This window comes from Nerophis lumbriciformis, linkage group LG22, assembly GCF_033978685.3.
Source record: "Nerophis lumbriciformis linkage group LG22, RoL_Nlum_v2.1, whole genome shotgun sequence".
Taxonomy (NCBI): Eukaryota; Metazoa; Chordata; class Actinopteri; order Syngnathiformes; family Syngnathidae; genus Nerophis; species Nerophis lumbriciformis.
Window position 1 is genome coordinate 1579000 of NC_084569.2, and position 25997 is coordinate 1604996.

Consider the following 25997-nt stretch of genomic DNA (forward strand, 5'->3'; position numbering starts at 1 on the left):
ATACACCACACAATATACATTGTTTTTATTGACTATTTCATTCATACACCACACAATATACATTGTTTTATTGACTATTTGATTCATACACCACACAATATACATTGTTTTTATTGACTATTTCATTCATACACCACACAATATACATTGTTTTATTGACTATTTGATTCATACACCACACAATACACACACATAGAAGACTCTTGCACAGCAAATGTTGTCAGTCTGTAACATGCTCAGCACATCAAAGAAAACGCTACCAAATCAATATTTTAATTGTTCATCAGTTTTTTCTTTTTCGACACGGTTACTCCTCCAGGTTTCCTCTCAATCTTCTTCTTCGTTGCCTTGGACTGCTTCACCAGGTTCTTCCCAGGTTTAGTCTTCACCAGGTTCTTCCCAGGTTTAGTCTTCACCAGGTTCTTCCCAGGTTTAGTCTTCACCAGGTTCTTCCCAGGTTTAGTCTTCACCAGGTTCTTCCCAGGTTTAACCTTCACCAGGTTCTTCCCAGGTTTAGTCTTCACCAGGTTCTTCCCAGGTTTAGTTTTCACCAGGTTCACTCGGGCTTGTTTGAGCTTTACTTGAGCGGGGACCACAAGACCTTTAGTGTCCAAAGCAGAGCCACTTGCTGGACTACAAGACTTAAAAAGCTCCACATCCCTGACCTTCTGACCTTTCAGGTGTGCAGGGTGGCCACAGGTGGCACCAACCTCCATGCTCACGTTGTCCATCCACCTGTGCAAAGAAACTGTGTCAGGAAATATTGGCTTCATTAGCACATCTTCAAACATTGCTCAATTTCTTGTGGCCCGCCACATCATTTTATTGTGGCCCTACACTTCATTTTAAAGCAGCCTGTCCTATGGTTTTAACGTGGCACGCTACATAGTCCTATATTTGAAACCACCACGGATACAAAACCCTCTGAAGAATGAGAGTCGTGAACGAGGAAAAAAAGGTAGAACACAGTGATTTTTACCTCCACGACGAAACATCCGGGTTTCGGATGTAATGTGATCCACTCATGTCTCACAGTAGATCTGAACAGAAGAAATAAGCCCCTGACTGGAAGGATAGACCGAAGATCAACAATTTTACTATTACTTCTACTCTCAGGAGACACTGAACTAAACCCTGGACCAGTAACCATTCGGTTAATGTTGTGTAGCCTGGCGAAGCCTAGCAATGTTGTTGTTAACGACGCAGAGGAAGCTAGCAACAACATGCTATGCTAAAAACATTAGCTGTCCACCTACGCCAGCTCTCACTTGTTCATCACCACCCGGGCTCACCTGCGTTCCAGCGGTCGGCGGCTCGACACCGGTGAGGACAGCGACACCCCGGCCGCCATTAAAGTCAGCAGTGCGGAGGTCCTCCTAACCTCTCCCGAAACCCTGAGGGTCTTCACCGCATCACCTGGACCCCCTGCGGCCAACACAGGATTCGGGGGATTCTTTGTACATCTCTGGTCTTTGTTCTCAACCTCACCAAAACCCGCGAAAACCACATCCACCCCCACCACCCCTATGTTCCTCCTGAATCCAAGGTTCGACTATCCGGCGTATCCTCCTCTCCAGTACACCTGAATAGACCTTACCGGGAAGGCTGAGGAGGGTGATCCCACGATAGTTGGAACACACCCTCTGGTTCCCCTTCTTAAAGAGAGGAACCACCACCCCGGTCTGCCAATCCAGAGGTACTGCCCCCGATGTCCACGCGATGTTGCAGAGTCTTGTCAACCAAGACAGCCCCACAGCATCCAGAGCCTTAAGGAACAATAACAAAACACCACTCGGGTTCAGATCGGGGCGGCCATTCTTCCCAATCGCACCTCTCCAGGTTTCACTGTCGTTGCCAACATGAGCGTTGAAGTCCCCCAGTAGAACGAGGGAATCACCCGGGGGAGCACTCTCCAGTACTCCCTCGAGTGCATCCAAAAAGGGTGGGTACTCTGAACTGCGGTTTAGTGCGTAAGCACAAACAACAGTCAGGACCCGTCCCCCCACCCGAAGGCGGAGGGAGGCTACCCTCTCGTCCACCAGGTTGAACTCCAACGTGCAGGCTTTGAGCCGGGGGAAACAAGAATTGCCACCCCAGCTCGTCGCCTCTCACTGCGTGCAACGCCAGTGTGGAAGAGAGTCCAGCCCCTCTCGACAGAACTGGTTCCAGAGCCCTTGCTGTGCATCGAGGTGAGTCCGACTATATCCAGCCGGAACTTCTCTACCTTGCGTACTAGCTCAGGCTCCTTCACCCCCAGTGAGGTGACGTTCCACGTCCCAAGAGCTAGCTTCTGTAGCCGAGGATCGGACCGCCAAGTGCCCTGCCTTCGGCTGCCGCCCAGCTCACACTGCACCCGACCTCTATGGCCCCTCCCATGAGTGGTGAGCCCATTGTTGGGGGGACCCACGTTGCCTCTTCGGGCTGTGCCCGGCCGGGCCCCATGGGGACAGGCCCGACCACCAGGCGCTCGCCATCGTGCCCCAACTCCGGGCCTGGCTCCAGAGTGGGGCCCCGGTGACCCGCGTCCGGGCGAGGGAAATCTGAGTCCTTGTTGATGCATTCCATAGAATTCTTCGAGTTGCTCTTTGTCTGATCCCTCACCTAGGACCTGTTTGTCTTGGGAGACCCTACCAGGGGGCATAGAAGCCCCCGGACAACATAGCTCCTAGGATCATTGGGACACGCAAACTCCTCTACCACGTTAAGGTGGCAGCTCAGAGAGGAGTATATTTGTACCATGAATTGATTTACGTGGACCCCGACTTAAACAAGTGGAAAAACTTATCCGGGTGTTACCATTTAGTGGTCAATTGTACGGAATATGTACTGAACTGTGCAATCTACTAATAAAAGTCTCAATCAATCAATCAATTCTAAAGTACCCCGCCACATTATTTTATTGTGGACCTACACTTCATTTAATGTGGCCTGTACCATAATTTAAATGTAGTACGCTACATAATTCTAATGTAGTTCGCCACATCATTTTATTGTGGACGTACACGTCATTTGAATGTGGTCCGCCACATCATTCTAATGTGGTCCGCCACATCATTTCATTTTGGCCCCCCCACATCATTTTATTGTGGACGTACACGTCATTTGAATGTGGCCTGTCCCATAATTTTAATGTAGTACACGACATAGCTCTAACGTGGCCTGCCACATCATTATATTGTGGACCTTTACTTAATTTTGAGGTGGCCTGTACCATTAATTGAAGGTGGCACGCCACATATTCCTGATGTGGTCTGCCACTTCATTTAATGTGGTTCACTATGTCATTTTAAAGTGGCCCACCACCTCACTTTATTTTGGACCTCCATTTCATTTTAAGGTGGCTTTCTCTTTAAAATTTGGCCCGCCGCACCATTTTATGTGGTCTGCCACATTATTTTAATGTGGCCTGCGAAAGGCTGGAAGTAAAAAAAGTCCTTTCCGCCAACGACTGTATCCTCCAATCAGCGACAAGCTATGGGTCATGTGATTGTCTTTAGCCAAGATGCTAACCTGGCATTTAGCACTTTAGCACAAGGAGAACCATAAGGTGCACCCACCTGCGCAGGGGCAGCAAGGTGCAGTCGCACAGCAGGGGGTTGCCTTGCAAGTCCAGCACCTCCAAGCCGGTGAGCCAGTGCAAGTGGGGAAGTTCCTTCAGCCGGTTCCCTCTCAGGGTGAGAGTCTTCAGTCCTGGACCAAGTCCTGCCAGGGCGTCCCTGGACATCTGGAAGGAGTGACCACAGTTTGGTAAATAGTGTACCCGCTCCCCGGTTCTGAACCGCATACCTTCTCAGTGTTGGTCCGGTCCATGTAGAGCCATTTCAGACTTTGGGAGAGCGGCTTGAAGGCGTTGGGTCCTACGGACAGAATGCGGTTGTGGGACAGGTTCAGCTCCTCCAGACCGGGGGTCCTGGACAGGGCGGCGCTTGGAACCTTGGTGAGTTTGTTGGCAGCCAGGTGAAGTTTGCCAAGGAAGGCGGAGTCCAGAGCACCTCTTGGCACCAAGCGTATGGTGTTGTTGCTCAGGTAGAGTTCTCGCAGTCCGGGCGAGACCGAGGACAGCAGACCAGACGGCTCCAGCTTGGAGATAGCGTTTCTCTCCAGGTGTAATGCGAACAGGCCTGGGAGGAGTCTCATCGCTGGAGAAGAAACAAAGTCAACCTTTACCAGACCAGGGGCCTAGACTGATAGGGCCCCCAACTTATAGAACTGGTGGTATTGTACCTGAAACTGCTCCTAAAAGACCTTCTTATTGGGCTTTGCAAATATACACAAAGAGGAAACTCCGTAATACCTGTATCCAGTCGCTAATCGCCAGCTGGCAACTAACATGCTAATTGCTAAATGGCAACTACTGCGCTAATAACTAGCTGTCAACTGGTGGGTTAATCGCTAGCCGACATGTTAATTGCTAGCTAGAAACTATAGTCCTAATCACCAACTGTCAATTGAACGAGGATGGACAATTCAACCCTAAATTCACTCCTTTCCTGCAAATTAAATGTCACAGATGCTGCCCATACCTATGCTCCTTCATAGGCTGTGCTACTGGCTGCAAAGCATTGCACTTCAAATACAACAATAAGTAGAGAGGAGTGTTATGTGTGTGTATGTGTAAATAAATGAACACTGAAATTCAAGTATTTATTTTATATATATATATATATATATATATATATATATATATATTTATATATAATACTTGAATTTCAGTGAATTCTAGCTATAAATTAAATTAACAGACATTATTATGTATAAATTAAATTAACTATTAACTACTCTATTTATTTATTATCTCAACATAAAGGCAATATTTCCCAGCAGTACCTCTGCAGACCAGCAGAGGGCGGACTGACCTGCTCCAGGGAAGTGTGCCAGGTGGTTGCCCTCCAGGTGCAGGTAGCTGAGCTGGGGCGCACCTGCCAGGGCGTCAGGAGGCAGGGAGGTGAGCTGGTTGTCAGAGAGATACAAGTAGAGGAGCTTCTTCATCCCTCGCAGGGAACCTCCTTCCACCTCCTGGATCCTGCATGAGTCCAAGTGCAGAGAGACCACCTGGCTGCTGCCTGGGAAACTGTTGGCAGGCAGGACGTGGAAGTGGTTGCTGCGCAGGTCCAGGAGCTGCGTTTTGGCGGGAAAGCCTCGCGGGACTCTGGTGTGACCTCCGTTCTCACATGTGGCGTGATGCCAGTCTACCTGCACACACACATCATATCACTCACAAGTCAACACGCTGTATCGCACATGATATTACTCACAAGTAAACACGCTGTATCGCACATATTACTCACAAGTAAACACGCTGTATCGCACATGATATTACTCACAAGTAAACACGCTGTATCGCACATGATATTACTCACAAGTAAACACGCTGTATCGCACATCATATCACTCACAAGTCAACACGCTGTATCGCACATGATATTACTCACAAGTAAACACGGTGTATCGCACATCATATCACTCGCAAGTAAACACTCTGCAGGGCCGCTTGTATCGCAGATGATATCACACACAAGTAAACACTGCAGTGCTGCTTGTATCGCACATGATATCACACACAAGTAGACACGCTGCAGGACTGCTTGTATCACACATGATATCACACACAAGTAAACCCTGCAGTACTGCTTGTATCGCACATGATATCACACACAAGTAGACACACTGCAGGACTACTTGTATCACACATGATATCACACACAAGTAGACACTCTGCAGGACTGCTCGTATCGCACATGATATCACACACAAGTAAAGACTGCAGGACAGATTTCAGATGGGTGGTCTGATACTGGGACTCACATCACAATGGCAGTTGAGGGGACATCTGACGTGGCCCTTGGTCTTTGCCGCAGGTGTCGGTGCGCCGCCGCCCGCCATCACCTCCTCCTCAAACTCCTCCTTCAGCGGGTCCCCGTTGCTGCGGCAACGCATGTCGGCGGCAGCCACGGCTGTCAGCGGCTCGTCGGACAGGTGAGGCGGTCCGGCGCAGGCCCCCAGCAGCCGGACGGCGGCCTGGCTGGCCCAGGTCCTCAGGGGCCGCATGTAGCAGCTGCAGTAGACGGGGTTGGCTGGAGGGAGCGTGGAAAAGATGAAGACACCTGCTGGGCTCCACACGTCACAGCGTACCTGTCAGGTTGAGGCTGGCCAGGTTGTTGGGGCCCGAGAGAGGGTCCAGGTAGCGCAGCTGGTTGTGGCTCAGGTCCAAGTGGGAGAGCATGGGGGCCTGGGACAAGGCCTGCTCTGAGAGGTCCTGCAGGGACATGTGGTCCAGGTACAGGTGTGTGAGCTTGGCCATGGAGACGGACTCTTCTCCCAGGTAGACCATGGGGTTGTGGCTCATGTCCAGACGGGTCACCTCACGGGCTCTGGAAGGTGCCAAAACCATCTCAAGTCGTGGGGAGGAATGTGAGGTCCATTAACAGGAAAATGCATGTTGCAAGAACTTTTCTTTTATATTCGTGTGTATGAAAAAATGAATCTGCAGACTCCAAAACACAATAATGACATTTGTTGAAATATTCTCTTTATGTCAGCCACATGCTGTCTACTCATATGTTTTGAAAACTATATATATATATATATATATATATATATATATATATATATATGGGGCAGCATGGCGTAGTGGGTAGAGCAACCGTTCCAGAAACCTGAGGGTTGCAGGTTCTTACCATCCAAAAAAATCGCTGCCGTTGTGTCCTTGGGCGGGACACTTCACCCTTTGCCCCCGGTGCCACTCACACCAGTGAACTGAATGATGAATGATAGGTGGTGGTCGGAGGGGCCGTTGGCGCAAATTGCAGCCACGCTTCCGTCAGTCTACCCCAGGGCAGCTGTGGCTATGAAAGTAGCTTACCACCACCAGGTGTGAATGATTGATGGGTTTTACATGTAAAGCGACTTTGGGTACTTAGAAAAGCGCTATATAAATCCCAGTTATTATATATATATATATATATATATATTGTAATAAATATATACATATATTCATATATATGTGTATAAATATATGTATGTATATAAATATATATTTATATGTGTATATGTATATATATAAATACATATTTATATATATTTGTCCATATAATATATATATAAATATTATATATATTATGTATGTATAATATATAACATATATATCAAGTACATATATATTTATATGTGTATATGTATATATATATATATCTATATATAAATACATATTTTATATATTTGTCCATATAATATACATAAACACTACATATATTACGTATATATAATATATACATAAATATGTATATATAATATATACATAAATATATATATATGTATATATATATATATATATATACACGTTATATATGTATTATATATAAATATATATATAAATACATTACATTAGTTATATTGTATACATATACTATATATATATATAAACAGATATATTGACAAATATATACATCCAATCCACGTTTCAAAAAACAACAAAAGTACATATATATATACACTACCGTTCAAAAGTTTGGGGTCACCCAAACAATGTTGTGTTTTCCATGAAAAGTCACACTTATTCACCACCATACGTTGTGAAATTAATAGAAAATAGAGTCAAGACATTGACAAGGTTAGAAATAATGATTTGTATTTGAAATAAGATTTTTTTTTACATCAAACTTTGCTTTCGTCAAAGAATCCTCCATTTGCAGCAATTACAGCATTGCAGACCTTTGGCATTCTAGCTGTTAATTTGTTGAGGTAATCTGGAGAAATTGCACCCCACGCTTCTAGAAGCAGCTCCCACAAGTTGGATTGGTTGGATGGGCACTTCTTGCGTACCATACGGTCAAGCTGCTCCCACAACAGCTCAATGGGGTTCAGATCTGGTGACTGCGCTGGCCACTCCATTACCGATAGAATACCAGCTGCCTGCTTCCTCTCTAAATAGTTCTTGCACAATTTGGAGGTGTGTTTTGGGTCATTGTCCTGTTGTAGGATGAAATTGGCTCCAATCAAGCACTGTCCACTGGGTATGGCATGGCGTTGCAAAACGGAGTGATAGCCTTCCTCATTCAGAATCCCTTTTACCCTGTACAAATCTCCCACCTTACCAGCACCAAAGCAACCCCAGACCATCACATGACCTCCACCATGCTTAACAGATGGTGTCAGGCATTCTTCCAGCATCTTTTCAGTTGTTCTGCGTCTCACAAACGTTCTTCTTTGTGATCCAAACACCTCAAACTTGGATTTATTCGTCCACAACACTTTTTTCCAGTCTTCCTCTGTCCAATGTCTGTGTTCTTTTGCCCATCTTAATCTTTTTCTTTTATTGGCCAGTCTCAGATATGGCTTTTTCTTTGCCACTCTGCCATGAAGCCCAGAATCTCGCAGCCGCCTTTTCACTGTAGATGTTGACACTGGTGTTTTGCGGGTACTATTTAATGAAGATGCCAGTTGGGGACCTGTGAGGTGTCTGTTTCTCAAACTAGAGACTCTAATGTACATATCTCCTTGCTGAGTTGTGCAACGCGGCCTCCCACTTCTTTTTCTACTCTGGTTAGAGCCTGTTTGTGCTGTCCTCTGAAGGGAGTAGTACACACTGTTGTAGGAAATCTTCAATTTCTTAGAAATTTCTCGCATGGAATAGCCTTCATTTCTAAGAACAAGAATAGACTGTCGAGTTTCAGATGAAAGTTCTCTTTTTCTGGCCATTTTGAGCGTTTAATTGACCCCACAAATGTGATGCTCCAGAAACTCAATCTGCTCAAAAAAAGGTCAGTTTTGTAGCTTCTGTAAAGAGCTAAACTGTTTTCAGATGTGTGAACATGATTGCACAAGGGTTTTCTAATCATCATTTAGCCTTCTGAGCCAATGAACAAACACATTGTACCATTAGAACACTGGAGTGATAGTTGCTGGAAATGGGCCTCTATACACCTCTGTAGATATTGCACCAAAAACCAGACATTTGCAGCTAGAATAGTCATTTACCACACTAGCAATGTAGAGAGTGTATTTCTTTAAAGTTAAGACTAGTTTAAAGTTATCTTCATTGAAAAGTACAGTGCTTTTCCTTCAAAAATAAGGACATTTCAATGTGACCCCAAACTTTTGAACGGTAGTGTATATACACGCATACATTTATATAAATGTTGATATTGACTTGGGCAGCTCTCTCTCTCTCTCACAACTGCCATCTGCTGTCTTGTAATTGCAAGTGCATGCAGAGTTTGCTGTGTAATGCTTGCAAATGAGAGCTAGAAGTGGAAGACAACTACAACAACTGGACCTCACAGTTATTAGTTCAATGTGAATTCAAAAAAGAGATTTTATTGTCAAACAGTTGACATTTATGAACACAATAGTACAGAAAATTAGTACCGTATCCATTCAAATGTGAAAGGTATCAAAGTGAAATGAATGAGTTCCAATGGAAATGGCATACGACCCTGAAGTTCCTACCTGGTCATGGCCTGCGTGGGGAAGAACTGCAGCTGGTTGTGGTCCAGACTGAGGCGCCTGAGGGCCAACAGGCTGGCAAAGGCCTCAGGGGCCAAGTTGTTGATGGAGTTACGGCTCAGGCTGAGCCACTTCAGGTTTTGCAGGCCCTGAAGGAGCACAGCAAACATGGAGATGTTTTCATTCATCTTTTATTTGCACCATCACTCCAACTTTATTATCAACACCATCTTGCTACTCTTTATCTTCCATCACCTTATATGAACACCATCTTGCTACTCTTTATCTTCCATTCATCAACATCACCTTATATTAAAATTAAGATGTAATTAAATGAAATATTCAATCAATAATAAAAAAAAAAAATACAAATGTGTTGTAAAAAGCAAACAAGTGGAAAAAACCTACATAGGAAGAAAAACAAAGACAGAGAAAAATTAAATACAAAATAAATATGTATTAAAATATATACATAATAAAAATGAAGTATTAAAAGGTGTTGACAAAATTAAATATGAGTGGAAAAAAACAAAAAACTACAGTAAGATGAAAAATTAAGAAATGTAAAAATTAAAGAAGAAAATTAAAATAAATATGTAATAAAAATTCAATATTTCATTTGAATGTGAAAATTATGAGTAAAGAAAGAAAAAAATTACAGTAGGAAGGAAATTAAGAAATGAAAGAAGAAAAGTAAAATAAATATGTACAAAAAATTAAATATGAATTAATCAAAAAGAAAACTAAATGTGTTGGAAAATGCAAATATCATTGAAAAAGGAAAATAAAAAAATTACACAAGAAAGAAAATGAAGGAAAAAAATGAAAGAAGAAAATTTAAATAAATATGTACCGTAATAACATTTAATATTTCATTAATATTTAAAAACAAGAATAAAAAGGTGATGAAAAAAATTAAGTATGAGTGAAAAAACGAAAACAATTACAAGAGGATGAAAAATTAAGAAATTAAAGAAGAAACATAAACTACCTACGTAATAAAATCAAATATATAATTAATAATAAAACAAGAAGAAAAAGCTGTTAAAAAAAAAGCAAATATGAGTGGAAAAAAAGGAAAAACTTCCAGAGTCAGAAAACTTAAGAAGTGAAGAAATTAAAGAAGAAAAATAAAATAAATATGTAATAAAATAAAATATACACATACAAAGACTCCAAGAGAGTATTAGAAAGTATCCAGGAACAAACGTGTCCACATCATTCAATTTACTACATCATGAGATTAATTTAATGAATTATTGTGGCCACTAAGTGTCGCCAAAATTATAATAATAATATTAGTCAATAAAAACAAGTATCAAATCATTATAGTTGCATATTACGTACACACACAAAGTCTCCAAGGCAGTATTAGAAAGTATCCAGGAACAAAGGTGTCCGCATCATTCAACTTTAGATCGATCTAATGAATTATTGTGGCCAGTAGGTGTCACCAAAAACAATTCAACCTAAAGTTATAATAAGTGTCAGTGCACGGTGCGATGTGTCCATCCATCCATCCATTTGCTACCGCTTGTCCCTCTCGGGGTCGTGGGGGGTGCTGGAGCCTATCTCAGCTGCATTCGGGCGGAAGGCGGGGTACACCCCGGATTGACACACTAGGGAGTATCATTAGTTTGTCTGGCTGCTGGAAGCACGGAGGTAGCAGCTGCTTGCTTCACTTCTGTGCTCTTTCATCTTTTTCTACACAAGATGGCGCTGTCTCTCTCATAGTTGTCACATTTGTGTCTTCATTTCTTACATGGAACAAAGAGAACACCGAGTCAAATTCCATGCGCGGTGAACATACTTGGCCAAAAAAGTTGAAGCTGATATCGCGTCAGATCAGTATCGGTACCTAATATTAGTTTTGCATCTGAAGTGAAAATTGGGACTCCACTAATTTTAATGACAAGATTTGATGATCCTTCAGTTCATTGCAGGGTTTCCCGCAGCGCTTTGTTGTTAAGGCGGCCACACCGCCTAAACTAAAGTCTTAACAAGCTGCTAGGCTTCGTTCTGCCTCTGCCTCTGTCAGTACCCAGCATTGTCCCACCCACACAACCATCTGATTGGTTACACGCAGAGCGGTAACAGCCTATCAGCAGTGAGTATTCAGAGCGCATGTAACAGCCAATCAGCAGTGAGTATTCAGAGCGGTAACAGCCTATCAGCAGTGAGTATTCAGAGCACGTGGAGTCAGTGCTCCTGCGGTGGGGTGAGCAGAAAGGTATTTAGCACGTAAGCATAAGGCAGCGGACTCTCCCCAAATTACAGTCCTCTACAACTCCACTACTAGTAACATCACTATGAGCCCGTTGACCTTCTAGAAACATAAGCGGCAGCTCAGCTCGCTCGCAGTCCTTGAGGTGAAGGCTAATTAGCTTTTAGCGTAACGTTAGCTCACTGTGCGGTGTGTGTGTGCGCCCCACATGAAACGGACAGCAAAGCTCTGTCTGTCTGAGAGAAACAAGCATTATTGACCTACAGTTAACAACTAAGTTATTTCACTTGATCTTTTTCTGTGTTGAAGCAGCAAAAAGGGACATTATGTTAAATGAAGAGTTTCTGTCTCTGATAGTTGATATAATAATGTAAGTGCATCATAAAGCCTACATGAACTCCATGGTGTTCAGGGATGAATAGTCTCTCCTATTGCTATTGTAGTATTTGTTCAGCTATAGTTACATGAATCATTAGTAATGGAGCAGCCTAGTTTTGAATGGCAGGGTCCCTGCTATCACATGTTGATAAAAATTTAACATTTACATAATAAAAATCAACTACAGGCTTCCCAAATGCTGTAATAAATTAAGCATGATGAGTTGAACATAAGTCAGCATGTGGCCCCACTTTTAACTCTTTTTTTCAAACACTTATTGCAAACACTTACTACAGTAAGTCATTCATTTCACTTAGTAAGTCATTATTTTGTCATTATTGTGACTTAGTAAGTCATTATTTTGACTTAGTAAGTCATAATAATGACATACTTAGTATCTCAGGTAACTAGGACTAGTATATCGCCATTCAGCGATGAGGTGGAGACGTGATGGTGACAGGCCGAGTTACCCACCCCCACACCCACCCCTTTACCCGTCCGTCCGCCTGTCACGCCCCCTCCCTCTGGAGAGACACCACCTTAACTACCACATGTTCTGCATTCTCCATCCCTGGCTGGTTATTGTCAGAGGAGTACCTGGAAGAGCATGTTGGGGATGTAGACCAGCTGGTTGTGGGAGAGAGCCAGCATGTTGACAGAGCCCAGCTGCATGAAGGCCCCAGGCTGGATCTCCTCCAGGCGGTTGTGGTCCAGGTGAAGCTCCTTCAAGGAGGACAGGCCGTCCAAGGACTCCTGCAAAAGTCCGGGCCAATCAGGCGTGAACCATCACCTCGGTCTCCGTGTGCTTAACCCACCTGGTAAAGGACCTGGATGTTGTTGTGGGCCAGGTTGAGGGAGAGCAGGCGGCCCAGCGTGCGGAAGGCCCCTTCCTTCACCTGCACTATGTTGCACCGCTGCAGGCTCAGGTGCGTCAGGTGGGGCGTGCCCACCAAGGCTCCTCTCGCCAGCACCTGCACATTGTTGTTGCTCAGGTCCAGCATGACCGTGCTCTGTGGGAAAACATCAGCATCATCCCATCCCGTATCAGCAAATAACATCTATCGGCTTGTATGTAGGACGTGCCGTACAAGCGGTCCTGCAGCGTGTCTACTTGTGTGTGATATCATGTGCCATACAAGCGGTCCTGCAGCGTGTCTACTTGTGTGTGATATCATGTGCCATACAAGCGGTCCTGCAGCGTGTCTACTTGTGTGTGATATCATGTGCCATACAAGCAGTCCTGCAGCGTGTCTACTTGTGTGTGATATCATGTGCCATACAAGCGGTCCTGCAGCGTGTCTACTTGTGTGTGATATCATGTGCCATACAAGCGGTCCTGCAGCGTGTCTACTTGTGTGTGATATCATGTGCCATACAAGCGGTCCTGCAGCGTGTCTACTTGTGTGTGATATCATGTGCCATACAAGCGGTCCTGCAGCGTGTCTACTTGCATGTGATATCATGTGCCGTACAAGCGGTCCTGCAGCGTGTCTACTTGTGTGTGATATCATGTGCCATACAAGCGGTCCTGCAGCGTGTCTACTTGTGTGTGATATCATGTGCCATACAAGCGGTCCTGCAGCGTGTCTACTTGTGTGTGATATCATGTGCCATACAAGCGGTCCTGCAGCGTGTCTACTTGTGTGTGATATCATGTGCCATACAAGCAGTCCTGCAGCGTGTCTACTTGTGTGTGATATCATGTGCCATACAAGCGGTCCTGCAGCGTGTCTACTTGTGTGTGATATCATGTGCCATACAAGCGGTCCTGCAGCATGTCTACTTGTGCGTGATATCATGTGCCATACAAGCAGTCCTGCAGCGTGTCTACTTGTGTGTGATATCATGTGCCATACAAGCGGTCCTGCAGCGTGTCTACTTGTGTGTGATATCATGTGCCGTACAAGCGGTCCTGCAGCGTGTCTACTTGTGTGTGATATCATGTGCCATACAAGCGGTCCTGCAGCGTGTCTACTTGTGTGTGATATCATGTGCCATACAAGCGGTCCTGCAGCGTGTCTACTTGCATGTGATATCATGTGCCATACAAGCGGTCCTGCAGCGTGTCTACTTGTGTGTGATATCATGTGCCATACTAGCGGTCCTGCAGCGTGTCTACTTGTGTGTGATATCATGTGTGATACAAGCAGTCCTACAGAGTGTTTACTTGTGTGTGATATCATGTGTGATACAAGCAGTCCTGCAGAGTGTTTACTTGTGTGTGATATCATGTGCGATACAAGCAGTTCTGCAAAGTGTTTACTTGTGTGTGATATAATTTGCGATACAAGCAGTCCTGCAGCGTGTTTACTTGTGTGTGTGATATCATGTGTGATACAGGTAGTCCTGCAGCATGTTTACTTGTGTGTGATATCATGTGTGATACAAGCAGTCCTGCGGTGTGTTTACTTGTGTGTGATATCATGTGCGGTACAGGCAGTCCTGCAGCATGTTTACTTGTGTGTGATATCATGTGCGATACAAGCAGTTCTGCAAAGTGTTTACTTGTGTGTGATATCATGTGTGATACAAGCAGTCCTGCAGCGTGTTTACTTGTGTGTGATATCATGTGTGATACAAGCGGTCCTGCAGCGTGTTTACTTGTGTGTGATATCATGTGCGACACAAGCAGTCCTGCGGAGTGTTTGTGAGTGATATCATGTGCGATACAATCAGTCCTGCAGATTGTTTACTTGTGTGTGATATCATGTGCGAAACAAGTAGTCCTGTAGTGTTTACTTGTGTGTGATATCCTGTGCAATACAAGAAGTCCTGCAGAGTGTTTACTTGGGTGTGATATCATGTTCGATACAAGCAGTCCTGCAGAGTATTTACTTGTGTGTGATGTCATGTGCGATACAAGCAGACTCCCCAGTGATTGTAGCAACCCGTCCTTGCTCCTGTCCATTGACTGTTTAGTGTTTTTGTCATGGTGAATTGTGGAGGACGTGTGTAGCGGTTGCTTTAAGGACATCCATTACTTGACTTGGTCCTCATTATTCACTGCCATTCTTCTAGAACAATCCTACATTCATATATGCAGTTCAGAGGGAGTCAGTCGCTGAGTGGCTTTGTGTAATAACATTCTTCTGCTCTACCTTTTGAATAAACATGTTTGTGTGTCAAAGATATTTCAAGTTGTCTTGCTTCTACTCTGCACTTTTCATTGATGACAAGTACTAAGCATCAGTGATCATGACACAAAGAATCATCATCTTTAAGGCTCACCTCCTCAAGACTTGGAGGAACCTGGGTCAGGTTCTTCCCAAGGCAGGTGGCCGAGAGCTTGGTGTTGTCGCAGCTGCACACTGCTGGACATTTGCCTGCTTGCACGCCTGATGTCAGCACCAAAGTCCCCAGGAGGACATGCAGGAAATGCATCTGTCAGCCGCAACAAAAACATCTTTAAAACTACAAGATTGTAGATTTGTTGTATCAAAGAGCAGAAAACAGTATGGAGCAGAAGCCTTACCGTCATGCAGCAAGTCCAGCAGCCAAGTGGTGGTATGACATGAAAGGCCACATTTTGCAGTTTTTAACATTCCTTCTTGTGTGTTCTAGTCTGCAGTCCAGTCAGCAAACGAGTCTTTGGTAAATTCTTCTTCTCCTGACCCCTGACCCCTGCACCCCCAACTGCAAATTAACACCTTGGTTTTACATTTTCAGCCCCGTTCTCAGCTTCATATGCGGCAAGAAAGCACCGGCTACAAATAAAGTAGTCATGAAGGGAACCAACACCAACATCTCAGTCAACCAATCCAATAAAGTAGTCATGAAGGGAACCAACACCAACATCTCAGTCAACCAATCCAATAAAGTAGTCATGAAGGGAACCAACACCAACATCTCAGTCAACCAATCCAATAAAGTAGTCATGAAGGAACCCAACACCAACATCTCAGTCAACCAATCCAATAAAGTAGTCATGAAGGGAACCAACACCAACATCTCAGTCAACCAATCCAATAAAGTAGTCATGAAGGGAACCAACACCAACATCTCAGTCAACCAATCCAATAAAGTAGTCATGAAGGGAACCAACACCAACATCTCAGTCAACCAATCCAATAAAGTAGTCATGAAGAGAACCAACACCAACATCTCAGTCAACCAATCCAATAAAGTAGTCATGAAGGGAACCAACACCAACATCTCAGTCAACCAATCCAATAAAGTAGTCATGAAGGGAACCAACACCAACATCTCAGTCAACCAATCCAATAAAGTAGTCATGAAGGGAACCAACACCAACACCTCAGTCAACCAATCCAATAAAGTAGTCATGAAGGGAACCAACACCAACATCTCAGTCAACCAATCCAATAAAGTAGTCATGAAGGAACCCAACACCTCAGTCAACCAATCCAATAAAGTAGTCATGAAGGGAACCAACACCAACATCTCAGTCAACCAATCCAATAAAGTAGTCATGAAGGGAACCAACACCAACATCTCAGTCAACCAATCCAATAAAGTAGTCGTGAAGAGAACCAACACCAACATCTCAGTCAAACAATCCAATAAAGTAGTCATGAAGGAACCCAACACCTCAGTCAACCAATCCAATAAAGTAGTCATGAAGGGAACCAACACCAACATCTCAGTCAACCAATCCAATAAAGTAGTCATGAAGGGAACCAACACCAACATCTCAGTCAACCAATCCAATAAAGTAGTCATGAAGGGAACCAACACCAACATCTCAGTCAACCAATCCAATAAAGTAGTCATGAAGGGAACCAACACCAACATCTCAGTCAACCAATCCAATAAAGTAGTCATGAAGGGAACCAACACCAACATCTCAGTCAACCAATCCAATCTGGATTGGAATAAAGTTTAAATATCAGAAGAAAGTCACAACATTAAGAGGAAAAGTTGGAATCTTATGAGGAAAGTCATTTTACAAGAATAAAGTCACAATCTTAAGAAGAAAATACTAATTTTACTAGAATAAAGTCACAATCTTAAAAGGAAAAAGTAATCATTTTACAAGAATAAAGTCACAATCTTATGAAGAAAAGAGTCATTTTAAAATAATTTAAAAGAAGTCATAATCTTTAGAGGAAAAAGTAGTCATTTTACTAGAATAAAGTCACTATCTTAAAAGGAAAAAGTAGTAATTTTACTAGAATAAAGTCACAATCTTAAGAAGAAAAGAGTAATTTTAAAAGAATAAAGTCACAATCTTAACAGGAAAAAGTAGTAATTTTACAAGAATAAAGTCAAAATCTTAAGAGGAAACAGCTGGGGGAAAAAAAGTTGTACTTTCACAAGAATTACATCAAAATATTAGAAGAATATGTATTAAGAGGAAAAAATTGTAATCCTAAAGGAAAAAAATAATTTTACAAATGAGAACATTTTTAAAATATTAAAATAAAATCATTATAAAAAGAGAGTAAATTGGAATCATACAAGAAAAACGTTATAATATTAAGAGAAAATTAGAAGAACACATTCATAATATTGAGAGAAAATTATTGAAAATTTTACAAGAAAAATGTTTGTAATTTTACAAGAATAAAATCAAAATTAAAAATTAAAAACATTAAGAGGAAAAAAATTTAAATAATAAGCATTAATTTATTTATTTCAGGCAATGACATAAAAAAGTACAACATTGACAACACATAATATCAATGAATATAGTGCAAAAGGTCATGTATAGTATGTAAGCATGATTGTCCAGTTTTGCCTGAAAGGGAGTGGGAAGAAGATAAATTATTTAATCCCAACCCCAGTTCTCCATTCAGTGATTATTCACATGAGTTTCACTCTTACTTTGTTCAATGATTAAAATACAAATGTTGTATTATAGTGGCATTACCACAGGTAACTATAATTATTACACTGTAACAATCATTTGTATCAACAATGTAGGAATAATGAATATACCAACAACGGTCATAGACAACATAGCAATAATGGTAATAGACAACATAGCAATAATGGTAATAGACAACATAGCAATAATGGTAATAGACAACATAGCAACAATGGTAATAGACAACATAGCAATAATGGTAATAGACAACATAGCAATAATGGTAATAGACAACATAGCAACAATGGTAATAGACAACATAGCAATAATGGTAATAGACAACATAGCAATAATGGTAATAGACAACATAGCAATAATGGTAATAGACAACATAGCAATAATGGTAATAGACAACATAGCAATAATGGTAATAGACAACATAGCAATAATGGTAATAGACAACATAGCAATAATGGTAATAGACAACATAGCAATAATGGTAATAGACAACATAGCAATAATGGTAAGGAAACATTAAAATATATATTTTTTAAAATAAAGTCATAATATCAAGAGCAAATAATCTTACAAGAAAAAAGTAGTAAATCTATGAGAAAAGTCCAAATATAAGAATGACTTCATAATACCAAGAGTAAATACAGTAGTTGTAATCTTACAGGAATATCTCTCCTAAGCATCGTAGGCAAAGTCTTTGCACGCGTCCTCCTGAACAGACTGCAGAAGCTTGCTGATAGAGTATACCCAGAGTCACAGTGCGGGTTCCGCTCGGAAAGATCAACCATTGACATGGTCTTCACAATCAGGCAACTGCAAGAAAAGTGCAGAGAGCAGCACAAGCCCCTCTTTCTGGCCTTCATAGACCTGACCAAAGCGTTTGACCTGTCAGCAGGGATGGGCTCTTCACAGTCCGAGCGAAGATTGGCTGCCCACCGAGACTCCTGAGCATGATCAAGTCGTTCCATGACGGCATGAAAGGCACAGTTCAATATGACGGCTCAACGTCTGATGCCTTCGACATCCGCAGTGGCGTCAAGTAGGGCTGTGTCCTCGCTCCCACTCTCTTCGGCATCTTCTTTGCCGTTCTGCTGAAGCACGCCTTCGGATCGTCGACCGAGGGTGTTTACCTCCACACTCGGTCAGACGGCCGACTGTTCAACCTGGCTGGCCTAAAAGCAAAGAGCAAGGTCCGGGAGGTAACCATCAGAGACATGCTGTTTGCAGATGACGCTGCTCTGGCCACCCACACAGAAGAAGAGCTACAGAGCCTGATGGACCGCTTTGCAAAGGCATGCGACGAGTTCAGCCTGACTATCAGTCTGAAGAAGACAAATATGATGGCCCAAGATGAGGATCAGCATCTCCAAATCTGAGGCCATGGTTCTCAGCAGGAAACCGATGGTTTGTACAGTCCAGGTAGAGAACGAGACTCTGTCCCAGGTGGAGGAGTTTAAGTATCTCGGGGTCTTGTTCACGAGTGAGGGAAAGATGGAGAAGGAAATCAGTCGGAGAATCGGAACAGTATTGCAGTCTCTCTGCCGCACTGGTGTGACGAAACGAGAGCTGAGCCAGAAGGCAAAGCTCTCGGCCTACCGAGCTATCTACATTCCTACTCTCACCTATGGTCATGAAGTGTGGGTCATGACTGAAAGAATAAGATGGCGGATACAAGCGGCCAAAATGAGTTTCCTCAGAAGGGTGGCTGGCATCTCCCTTAGAGATAGGGTGAGAAGTTCAGTCACCCGAGAGAGACTCGGAGTAGAGCCGCTGCTCCTTCGCTTGGAAAGGAGCCAGCTTAGGTGGTTCGGGCATCTCGTGCGGATGCCTCACGAGCCTCTCCCTAGGGAGGTCCTCGTTGCACGTCCCACTGGGAGGAGACCCCGCGGCAGGCCAAAACCAGATGGGGGGATTACATCTCTCTGGCCTGGGAACGCTTCGGGATTCCCCACGAGGAAGTTGCTAATGTTGCTCTGGAGAGGGAAGTCTGGGGGTCTCTGCTGGAACTGTTGTCCCCGCGACCCCATTCCGGATAAGCGGTTGAAGATGAATGGAAAGTCTAAAATGTTATGTTGAAATTTTAAGAAAATGCAATACACTTATTTTTGGTAAGTAGAATCAAGTTCTTGGAAAACCCAGTTGAGAAAAACATAATATTGTGAGGACAAATTCAACCTGCCATCAGAATGAAGTCATAACATCGCGGCACAAAAAAATGATAACCATTTAAAAACATCTAAATTGTGGGGAAAAAACACGTAAAAAAAATGATCTTGATAACACAAACCTGAAATGTTTTCTATACACATGTAAACTATTGAAGAGGTTATTTTGCAGGAAAACCTGAAAGTGACAAGTACAGACATGAGACATGTTATGAGTAATAAGTGTCAAACAAAGCAGAGGATGAAAAACACTCCATTTTATTTCAGCTGGTGCCTGATTGAAGGCAGAAAAGACTTCTATTCAACAGTACACACATGAGAAAATAGGAACTCTAAACATGCAAGTTTCAAAGAGAAATGTACCCTTCAAGTATTTTGTACAAGATAGTGTTTCCAGCACCGGACTTATTTTTTCATCCGATGTTGGTCTGAGTATTGCGCAACACTGACCTGACTGCGGGTCAACAAGCTGCCAGGTCCAAAGCTCAAGTGACTCGCTGAAGGACAACAACGCTGCTCGACTTCACTTTTTTCCTTAATTTAAGCAAACGCGTGCTGGCTCCCAAGTGTCCATGGGTGAAATATGAGTTCTCAGCTCTCAGCCGTGAGAGTGGACTGTCTGCAAAGTGGACTGCAGCTTGTGCCGAGAGGCGCCACACGACTCCAAAGCTTGGTTTTTTCTGTGGGTGACAAACACACAACTGTGACCGTGTGGGACCGCTGTTTACTACTACCGTATTTCAACTTGCACAAATCATTTTAAAAGGGCTGTTGCTGAACCAAGAAAGAAAGGATATACCGTATTTTTCGGACTATAAGTGGCAGTTTTTTTCATAGTTTGGCCGGGGGTGCGACTTATACTCAGGAGCGACTTATGTGTGAAATGATGAACACATTATAATATTATTGATCTCATTCACGTAAGAGACTAGACGTATAAGATTTCATGGGATTTAGCGATTAGGAGTGACAGATTGTATAGCATGTTCTATATGTTATAGTTATTTGAATGACTCTTACCATAATATGTTACGTTAACATACCAGTTGCTTATTTATGCCTCATATAACGTACACTTATTCAGCCTGTTGTTCACTATTCTTCATTTATTTTAAATTGCCTTTCAAATGTCTATTCTTGGTGTTGGCTTTTATCAAATACATTTCCCCAAAAAATGCGACTTATACTCCAGTGCGACTTATATATGTTTTTTCCTTCTTTATTATGCATTTTTGGCAGGTGCCACTTATACTCCGAAAAATACGGTACAATTGAACCTGGGGTTTCCAAAATGTCCCACCAAAACGGAATGTTTTCGCATATGGAATAATGCAAATACAGTGGATCCTCGATTGACCGAGCGTTAAATGGCACCAAATATGCCTCTTCATTCATTCACTTTGATGACGTCACTTCCTGTGCAGTACGGGGAACACGTCCTGTTTACACAGTCCATTACTCGGTCGCCACTTCTCAGTCCTTCAGCGCGTTTCTTTTCTTACCATTCACCAAGTTTTGTCTATTTTGCCTACTCAATATGGGCTCAAAAAAGACAACAAACCAGTCTGGAAAAGAGGGATGTGCTGTGGACTTACACTTATAGCAGAGAGGAAAGACACACCCACTTAATCTCCCTCTGCTTGCCTTCCCTTCTCTACCTCATCATCTGCCTTTCGAGGACAAGGTCAAATGTATTTTATTTTTTAACTTTTTGCATATAAGCCACGCCCTCTAAATTTTAGAAGAAAAAAACATATTGTTCTTCATATTAGCTGGACCAGACTATAAGTCGCGGATATATTTGTTGTGAAATGAGTTATTTACACAGAAATATTTTGTAAATGTTTATTAATTGTTTCCAAACGGTGTCTGTAACACGGCAGTAAAACGGATGATCAAACAAAACAGAAGTCATGGTCATGGACCCACTAGCTGCGCAAGCTAGCTCTCCAATCAGCTAAACAGACTCAATTACTCCACGGTGACATTTTGGTGAATTTACTGACGAAATTTGCAACACAAACAATAGAAAAAGAATGCCATTGTAAGTTAATAATACTAACACAGAGACTCGTAAACCTGTTAGCATATTAGCGAATGCGAACGACGATGGTTTCATTACAAATATGCATGAAAACACTCCTACAGACATCACACATGGGACACTTTAGTAAGTAAGAATTGTTTAGTTGTATTGTAAAACTTACAAATGTTGCTTGGACTGATGAATGAAGAATTATACAAGTAGAACCGCTATGGACGCCTAGAAGATGGAATGGCACTTCTAGTTCCGGTTGAAAGCTCAGTCTATATAGAAGGGCAATGCAGCACCTGCAGTGAACAAACTTATGCAAAAGATGCCGCTATAGCGCGAACAAGAACACACCTATCCAGGTTGTTTTTTTTAACTATTTGCATTATGGCCGTCAGCGAAGAAAAATCCATAAAATTATAAGCCGCAAGAAAAAAGTAGCGGTTTACAGTCCGAAATTTACGGTATTAAAAATATATATATATGTCACTCACCTCAAATGAATGAAAGTTGCAAAGCATTGAGAAGTTAGATTAAAAAGGAAAATGCATATGTTTTGTGAATAAAGCAGACAATAATCCCAACACAGCAGGTGTGATAACATTCATACACAGTAATGCTTCAGCCCTGAAGACGGGATGAGGATGGCACAGCGTTTTATACCTGGAAGCTGCTTGCTGACCGGCTCATTCTGTCACGCCCTTACCGGGACATGAAGGCCTTCAGCACAGCCTTGCTCTCCGTGGGGAAGTAGTCCTGGCGAACGGCGTGCTCCAAGGCCTGCAGGTGACCGGCCACCACCAGCACCGGCTTCACCTTCTCCTCGCTCTGACCACAGGCGGGATGAGAGGAAAGTGTAAGTGTGGCGAGGGAAAGGACGACATGGATGGCGAGCCCACCTTAATAAGTCCCAACAGCACCAGCAAAGAGGACACAAAGTTGTAGCCAACCACGGAAGATGAGGAGAAGACTTTCTTCAGAAGGGCATCTGTGGAAGAAACATTTCATTACTGTCAGTCTCAAGAGAACTGCAATCTATACGTCAATTCTACACACCACCTCTTTTTAAGCCACACCCACCTCACTTTTTCACCAATTCTATTTTGTACCTTTCTCTTTTGCTGCATAATTGTGACAATTTGGTTCTTAAATTTGGAAAGGGTTACTTAGAAGGGATGTGGATCTTATAACTCACTCGTCAATTCCATTCTTAGGTTGACAGTTTGAAATTGACTCTTGATTCTCACAGTATATCATTTGGTGCATTAATAACTATTAACCCTTTGCAAAACAGGTTACGGGTTAAAAATGCCCTTTTGTCAGCTGATATATGATGTATTGTATACATGCAACGAGGAAGCACAGATATGCCCTCAAAGACATCTTTTTGAAAATTGATTGTTGAAAATTATGAATCGATTCTGCAGGTATCAGCAAATCTAATTGAATGCTTTTTATTGCCCCTTTTTTTGTTTTTTTTTAATGGTATTTATTTATTCATTTGATAGGGAAATCATGATATAGGTAATGAGAAAACAGACACTTTTTTGAAGGTGTCTGTTACTACATTATATATATACTGGCAGTGCGTATATTGTACATTTTACATATTGTTATGAAGGTGTATGTTACTACATTATATATATATACTTGCAGTGTGCATATTGTACATTTTACATATTGTTATGAAGGTGTGTATTACTACATTATATATATACTTGCAGTGTGTATATTGTACATTTTACATATTGTTATGAAGGTGTCTGTTACTACATTATATATAAACTTGCAGTGTGTATATTGTACATTTTACATATTGTTATGAAGGTGTCTGTTACTACATTATATATATATATATATATACTTGCAGTGTGTATATTGTACATTTTACATATTATGTAGGTGTGTGTTACTACATTGTATATATATACTTGCAGTGTGTATATTGTACATATTACATATTGTTATGAAGGTGTCTGTTAAAACATTATATATGTATATACTTGCAGTGTGTATATTGTACATATTACATATTGTTATGTAGGTGTGTGTTACTACATTATATATATAGGTACTTGCAGTGTGTATATTGTACATATTACATATTGTTATGAAGGTGTCTGTTACTACATTATATATATATTTGCAGTGTGTATATTGTACATATTACATATTGTTATGAAGGTGTCTGTTACTACATTATATATATATACTTGCAGTGTGTACTGTATATTGTACATATTACATATTGTTATGAAGGTGTCTGTTACTACATTATATATATACTTGCAGTGTGTATATTGTACCTATTACATATTGTTATGAAGGTGTCTGTTACTACATTACCGGTATATATATATATACTTGCAGTGTGTACTGTATATTGTACATATTACATATTGTTATGAAGGTGTCTGTTACTACATTATATATATACTTGCAGTGTGTATATTGTACATATTACATATTGTTATGAAGGTGTCTGTTACTACATTATATATATACTTGCAGTGTGTATATTGTACATATTACATATTGTTATGAAGGTGTCTGTTACTACATTATATATATACTTGCAGTGTGTATATTGTACATATTACATATTGTTATGAAGGTGTCTGTTACTACATTATATATATACTTGCAGTGTGTATATTGTTATGAAGGTGTCTGTTACTACATTATATATATTTTTGCAGTGTGTATACAAAATGTTGGAGGGTTTTGAAGTTGTTTTAGAGGGTTCTGAAGGCTACAACGATGACTACCTTTAGACACATTTTGCAAGCGTTTTTTTATCATCTTTAAAATCAGGGGGAAAAAGTGTGTTGTTGTCTTTCATGATTGTGAACGATAGGGGAAAGAAATGCAGTTTCCTTTAACTTAGCATAAAGCCTTACAAAATCTAAAGCTCAATTCCAGACCAAACACAACGCACTAGAGTCCAAAAAAAGCAAGAATGGAACTGCAAGTCCGACCAGTGCTTGACCACAGACTCACCAACACTTTCCAAGACTGCGCTCTTCACGTCATTATTGTCCTCCTTGTACACGGAAGCAATTTTGAGAAAGGCTTCGGCTGTTTTTATAGCATCTGCAACATCCACCTGACCACGAAGAAGGGAAGAACAGTTATCAATGCAGTTACATTTTGTGTGCTTAAAGACAACCACATTCCCCCAAGATGATACAATATGTACAAACCCCGTTTCCATACAAGTTGGGAAATTGTGTTAGATGTAAATATAAACGGAATACAATGATTTGCAAATCATTTTCAACCCATATTCAGTTGAATGCACTACAAACACAACATATTTGATGTTCAAACTCAAACTTTTTTTTTCAAATAATTATTAACTTAGAATTTCATGGCTGCAACACGTGCCAAAGTAGTTGGGAAAGGGCATGTTCACCACTGTGTTACATGGCCTTTCCTTTTAACAACACTCAGTAAACGTTTGGGAACTGAGGAGACACATTTTTGAAGCTTCTCAGGTGGAATTCTTTCCCATTCTTGCTTGATGTACAGCTTAAGTTGTTCAACAGTCCGGGGGTCTCCCTTCTGCTATTTTAGGCTTCATAATGCGCCACACATTTTCAATGGGAGACAGGTCTGGACTTCAGGCAGGCCAGTCTAGTACCCGCACTCTTTTACTATGAAGCCACCTTGATGTAACACGTGACTTGGCATTGTCTTGCTGAAATAAGCAGGGGCGTCCATGGTAACGTTGCTTGGATGGCAACATATGTTGCTCCAAAAGCTGTATGTACCTTTCAGCATTAATGGCGCCTTCACAGATGTGTAAGTTACCCATGTCTTGGCCACTAATACACCCCCATACCATCACACATGCTGCCTTTTACACTTTGCGCTTACAACAATCTGGATGGTTCTTTTCCTCTTTGGTCCGGAGGACACGACGTCCACAGTTTCCAAAAACAATTTGAAATGTGGACTCGTCAGACCACA

General features: G+C 41.9%; 2 protein-coding genes across 3 annotated transcripts in view; both read right to left on the reverse strand.

The window, feature by feature from the left end:
* Positions 1-89: 89 nt before the first annotated feature.
* Positions 90-19619, reverse strand: chadla (chondroadherin-like a). Its single transcript, XM_061973487.2, has 12 exons — positions 18491-19619; positions 15519-15679; positions 15275-15427; positions 12862-13056; positions 12644-12799; positions 9448-9593; positions 6133-6371; positions 5806-6074; positions 4857-5193; positions 3787-4139; positions 3558-3724; positions 90-735 (listed from the first exon to the last, which is right to left on the reverse strand). Exons 2-12 carry the CDS (start codon positions 15522-15524, stop codon positions 273-275), a joined length of 2484 nt encoding a protein of 827 aa, XP_061829471.1. The 5' UTR covers positions 15525-15679; positions 18491-19619; the 3' UTR covers positions 90-272.
* Positions 19620-20228: 609 nt separating this feature from the next.
* The window catches only part of LOC133615708 (ran GTPase-activating protein 1-like), a 35019-nt gene continuing 29250 nt past the window's right edge, over positions 20229-25997 (reverse strand). For both annotated transcript variants that reach the window (XM_061974491.2, XM_061974492.2), the window contains exons 13-16: positions 25026-25131; positions 22925-23013; positions 22732-22853; positions 20229-20673 (exon numbers count right to left, since the gene is read on the reverse strand). In XM_061974491.2, coding sequence (XP_061830475.2) covers positions 20592-20673; positions 22732-22853; positions 22925-23013; positions 25026-25131 — 399 coding nt within the window. In that variant the 3' untranslated portion in view covers positions 20229-20591. The remainder of the gene's footprint in view (positions 20674-22731; positions 22854-22924; positions 23014-25025; positions 25132-25997) is intronic.